The 5314-nt window shown below is 37.1% G+C and overlaps 2 protein-coding genes across 2 annotated transcripts; one reads left to right on the top strand and one right to left on the bottom strand.

Moving 5' to 3' along the window:
* The first annotated feature begins 656 nt into the window (after positions 1-656).
* LOC111832126 lies at positions 657-1145 on the top strand. The gene has a single exon (XM_023788463.1). The coding sequence runs from the start codon at positions 657-659 to the stop codon at positions 1143-1145; it is 489 nt and encodes a 162-aa protein (XP_023644231.1).
* An 836-nt stretch (positions 1146-1981) lies between these two features.
* LOC111832125 (uncharacterized protein At3g43530-like) lies at positions 1982-3677 on the bottom strand. Its single transcript, XM_023788462.1, has 3 exons — positions 3435-3677; positions 3183-3350; positions 1982-3097 (listed from the first exon to the last, which is right to left on the bottom strand). Exons 1-3 carry the CDS (start codon positions 3675-3677, stop codon positions 1982-1984), a joined length of 1527 nt encoding a protein of 508 aa, XP_023644230.1.
* Between the last annotated feature and the right edge of the window lie 1637 nt (positions 3678-5314).

Raw genomic sequence — 5314 nt, 5'->3', positions numbered from 1 at the left:
TGGATGCAACCAGTATTAAAAATGTATATGGTGGAGTACTAATCGTGGCTTCAGCTTAAGATCCGGATCACTACCATTATTCGATTGCATTTGGTGTAGTTGATAGTGAGAATAATGCAAGTTGGACTTGGTTTTTAAGTAAATTGAAATCAGTTATACCAGATTGTACTGAGTTGGTCTTCTAATCTGATAGACATCAAAGCTTGATCATGTCAATAAGTACGGTGTACCCGTTGTCTCACCATGGGTATTGTATTTATCACTTGTCTTAGAACGTTAAACTGAGCTGTAAGAACGTGAACAGAGATCTAGTTGCGACGACGTTCATGCAAGTTGCGAAGGCTTACACCGAGTCTGAGTTTTAGAAACTATATGCTGATTTCATTAAAAGGTTTTCAGCCGCAGGTACTTATCTTGATAAACACATAGGACAACATAAATGGGCGCGATGTTTTTTTCCAGGAGCTAGATACAACATTGATACAACTAATACAGTTGAATCTATTAATGGTGTCTTTAGATTCTTAAGGGCATACGCGTTACTACCAATGATAGATGCGATTATTGCTAAACTATATGAATGGTTTAATTAATATAGGAAAATATCCTTAGAGACACCAATAGAGCAAAATTTAGTACCTTTTGTTGAGAAGTTGATGCACGATAAATGTTCAGACGCAAAGCTCTTACCGGTGACTGAACTAAACAGTTATTTTCTGGATTACAGTGTGACTGGAGTTGATGGTAGTAGTTATGTGGTTGATCTGAAAAACAAAACTTGCTACTGCAAGCAATTTGATATTGATAGATATCCGTGTGTGCACGCTATTGCTGCGGCCATGGAAGCAGCAAAAAACGCTGGTCATGAGATCAATGAGATCCAATTGCATGAGCTGTGCAGTAAGTATTATTGGATAGAGCAGTGGGCATTGGGATATTCAAGGACAATATATCCAGTTCCTATCATGTCTATGTGGATCGTTCCGGACGATGTGCGTGCTTTGGTTGTCTTTCCTAAGTTTTATGTCAAAAAAGAGGAAGGAAACCAACAAAGAGTATTAAATCAACAGGAGAACATGGACACAGGAAGAAGAAATCTACCATCGCAAGCTGGTTTGAGAGCCAGGGTTCCCGAAGTTGATTGATTGTATTTTGATGTAATATCCTATTTGAACAATTAGGTACAACTTGTTTTTGTTTTGGTACAACTTGAATAATTTAAACTTGATTTTCGGACTTTCTTAAGTCAACTTGTTTTAATGATATTTAAATTGATATCTATTTTTAAATAAAAATCTATATTGTTAAATTTAAAAAATATTTAAATAATCGAAAATAAGGGTTTATTTTAATTAATCAAATAATCAGGATTTATTTGAATTTTTTATAAACATGAATTGGAATTAAATATAGAAAACTTAATAAATATAAATATGAATGAATTATAATTTCATCATGTTATCCAATATATATATAATAAGGAATAATGGTTTTTATTATTATATTTCACTATAGATATCATCATATTCTAAGTTTATCAAGAAATACCTTACACATTAAGGGTCACTTTCTCATTGCAAAGAACATATAATTAGAAAAGCTAAGAAACAAATGTTTTCAAAAATATTTAGGCATGTACATGTGGTATATGTACCTCAATTAATTAAAATCATGTGTACAACTAAAAATATTTCTTTTAAACATTGTATAACTAATTAGAACAAAAAAACGAAAAAGTACAACTAGCCAAAACGAGTACAACTTGTAACTTTGGTACAACTAGTGCATTTTGGCGGCTACACATGTGTCTTTTGGCGGCTATACGTGTCTAATGTGGATCACGTGTTTGTTGTTTGGTCCTTTTTTATTTTTCCTACAGTTAAGAATTTTCTAAAAAATTCAGGTATCGGGAATCAGGTATAGCTGGGGTTTACTGTATGTCCTCTCTTTTACTCTCTTCAATTCTTCTCCTTCTTTCTTTCTAGGTTGGTTTGCGATTTCGTCTTTTTATTTTGGGTTTGCGATTTTTGAGAATGAGCTGCGAATCTGGAGCATCGGGAATCCTTATTACCACAGTCGATCCTTTCTTCTTGCTTATGATCTTCACCCTTTTACCTTGGTGAGCATTAAGAACTTCTTCTCTTTCCCTCTTTTCTCCTTTCTCCTTAGCTTGTTCTTTCTCGCCATGTTCCATCTCAACATCTTCCTCTCGGCCTTCTTCAGTTGTCCCAAGTTGTTCTTTCTCTTCTTCAATTGTACCAAGTTGTTCTGTCTCTTCATTAGTTGTACCAAGTTGTGTTTTCTCTTCATCAACCTTCTCCTTCTTGGTCTCGGATTTCTCAGCCTTTTCCTTCTCAGTTTGTTCCTTCTCAGCATGCTCCTCGTCAGCCTTAGCCCTCTCAGCCTTATCAGCTTGCTCCTTGTCAGCCTTATCCTTCTCGGCCTTAGCCCTCTCAGCCTTATCGGCCTTAGCCCTCTCAGCCTTATCCTTCTCGGCCCTAGCCTTCTCGGCCTTAGGCCTCTCAGCCTTCTCGGCCTTTGCCCTCTCAGCCTTCTCGGTCTTAGCCCTCTCAGCCCTCTCAACCTTCTCGGTCTTAGCCCACTCAGCCCTCTCAGCCTTCTCGGCCTTAGCCCTCTCATTCTTTTCGGTCTTAGCCCTCTCAGACTGCTCCTTCTCGGCCTGCTCCTTCTCAGCCTGCTCCCTCTCAGCCTGCTCCCTCTCAGCCTGCTCCCTCTCAAACTTATCTTTCTTAGTCTGCTCCATCTCAGCTTGCTCCTTGTCACCTTCATTCGTATCTCCATTGCCACCTCCATTCATATCTCCAACACCTTCATTCGTATAATATTGATTTTCACCTGAGGCCCATTTCACATAGGATTCCACAAATTTAACTCTGTTATCCAGATTTGTCTCCCGGGTGGCCAAATCTTGGTTGTAAAGCTCTTCAAACCATATTGTCTTCTCTTCATCAATTAAACACTTGGTCCAACTATAAACAACGGGATCATCTACATCATTATAGCGACTCTCTTCATCCATGATACGACCTAAAAGACGTTTCTCACGTGATGATGGAGTCAAGATACTCTCAGTATCCTATGAAAATAAAACAATATAATGTCAAATCAACCCAGTAATACCAAAAATAATTGAATAAGATAAGTATGAGACTATTGCTAACCTTAGTTGTACCAAGTTTGTCACAAATTTCCTTCAATGAAAACCTTTTCATTTTACTTGCTTTAAATTTCATCTTGCACATCCGAGGACGATGACGGTGTGCATGTGCATTACTAACACCTTCTCGGAAATTTTCCTTAAGAACAGGAATTGCCTCAAAAGCAAGAACCTACACACAACACAAAATCGTGGACTTAAACCTCGATTATACCAAGTTATACTAAGTTGTATATTTTCATAATTCAAGAATTACCTCCAACGGAATGACGAAACTAGGAAAGACCCATTGGTTTGTGCTCAAAACTCCACCAAAGTGCTTTATACAATGAAAGATGTCCTTCATGTTCTTATCAAAAGTCAAACGACCCCAAGGGAACGTTGTACATATTTCCAAATCATCAATAGCCCTAAGAAAGAATGGCTCTACGGATGGTGCTGGATTCCCTGGCTTCTTCTTTCCTACGAGCACACTACACAAGAAGTAGAGGACCGCCATCTTCACTTGATCTAGAGAAGCTTTTTTCATCGATAAAAGCTTTGCTTTGACATCATCATATCTTATTGTTGTGCCAACACCAAAATTCTTACCAACAAACTCAGTACTTACCAACAAATTCTTACCAACAAATTCTTACAAAAGTCAAAGGGTATCATAGATTTTAGTCAGTCAAAAGGTATCATAGTTTCCTACGTATTATTTGAAGGAAAACGGTCAGAAATACCATTCGCTTTTCCTACGAAATACCATTCGCTTTTCCTACCATTTCTCTGTTCATATATTATTTTTATCCTTTTACTTGGGTGTTTCATTTTTTGTTTCATTCTTTGTTTCTTCGAATGATTGAGATAATCTAGTGGTTATCAATATTTTTCTTATCACTATTTATAATACATATATGCTTAGCTAATGGGAGATTCCCAAAAGAGTAAGGAAAAGGGTTCATACAGTAAGTGGGGACTAGAGGAGACACAAGTGCTACTAGAGTTACTTGTTGATGCAGTTCACCCAAACTGGCGTGATTATAGGGGTAACTTTAGCAAGCTTACGGTGGAGCAAAAATATTTACCAGTTCTCAATGCCTAAGTAGATGCAAGTACTTGAGAGGCCTATACCAAAAAATTTTAGACCTTCAACGCTTAAATTCTGGAATTGGCTGGGATCCTGAAATGAAAATGTTTATCGCTTTGGATGAAGTGTGGGAGGAGTACTTAAAGGTATATGTTTGATTATATAGTGTTAATCATAGAAAATTAAATTTATAAAACATATTGTATGAGTAATATATATATATATATATTTCTTTAATTTATAGAAACATCCTAAACACAAACATCTACGATATGATTCAAATGAAAATAGTGGCTTAGCTACCGGTGGTTCTGCAATTGGAAGGGCTGATACCATTGATGCTCGAACTAGAGTTGGGAGAGTAAAAGAGTGAGAGAGAACATCATCCGTGATGAAGCTATTGAATAATCATCTCAAGAGCCATTAACATCAACAGACTATGATACAAACAGAATATTTGGTATCTTCAAATCCCGTTTTCTGATTTTTAAGTCAGCACCGCCTTTTCCTTTTAAGGTACAAGCAGAACTTGTATTAGCTTATGCTAGTTTCACTACAAGAAAACAAGGTTGTAACTGACGGGCTTACCAACAGAAATATTTCCATCGGTAATTACTAACGGATTACCGACGGATTATTGACGGAAAACGTATCCGTCGGTAATCCGTTGGTTATTAAGCGAGGGTCACGTCCCGTCAGTAATCCGTCGGTAATCTATCCATATTACTGACGGATTACTAATGGAATTGAGTACGTCAGTAATCCACCAATTTTACCGACGGATAACTGATGGAATGTTACCGTTTTGATAATTTGTTTGAAATCCTTCGGTATAGAGATACGTTAATATAGCCGTTTTATAGCCATTTAAATCTTCAGAATAACCGACGGATTACCGACGGATTATTGATGGAAACGTGATTTATTTTCCCTTCAAATACCCAAGCCACTCATTCTTACCATCTCACTTCTTATTGTATGAGAAAAAAATACGAAAATGGATGGACGAACCGATGTTCGATCCGGAGTCGAATCAACTGAGAGATAAGTACGCTCGTGGTGTA

The sequence above is a fragment of the Capsella rubella genome, unplaced genomic scaffold (genome assembly GCF_000375325.1).
Source record: "Capsella rubella cultivar Monte Gargano unplaced genomic scaffold, Caprub1_0 scaffold_2, whole genome shotgun sequence".
Taxonomy (NCBI): Eukaryota; Viridiplantae; Streptophyta; class Magnoliopsida; order Brassicales; family Brassicaceae; genus Capsella; species Capsella rubella.
Note: the sequence above shows the minus strand (reverse complement) of the source record. Positions and strands in the feature narration are given on the sequence as shown.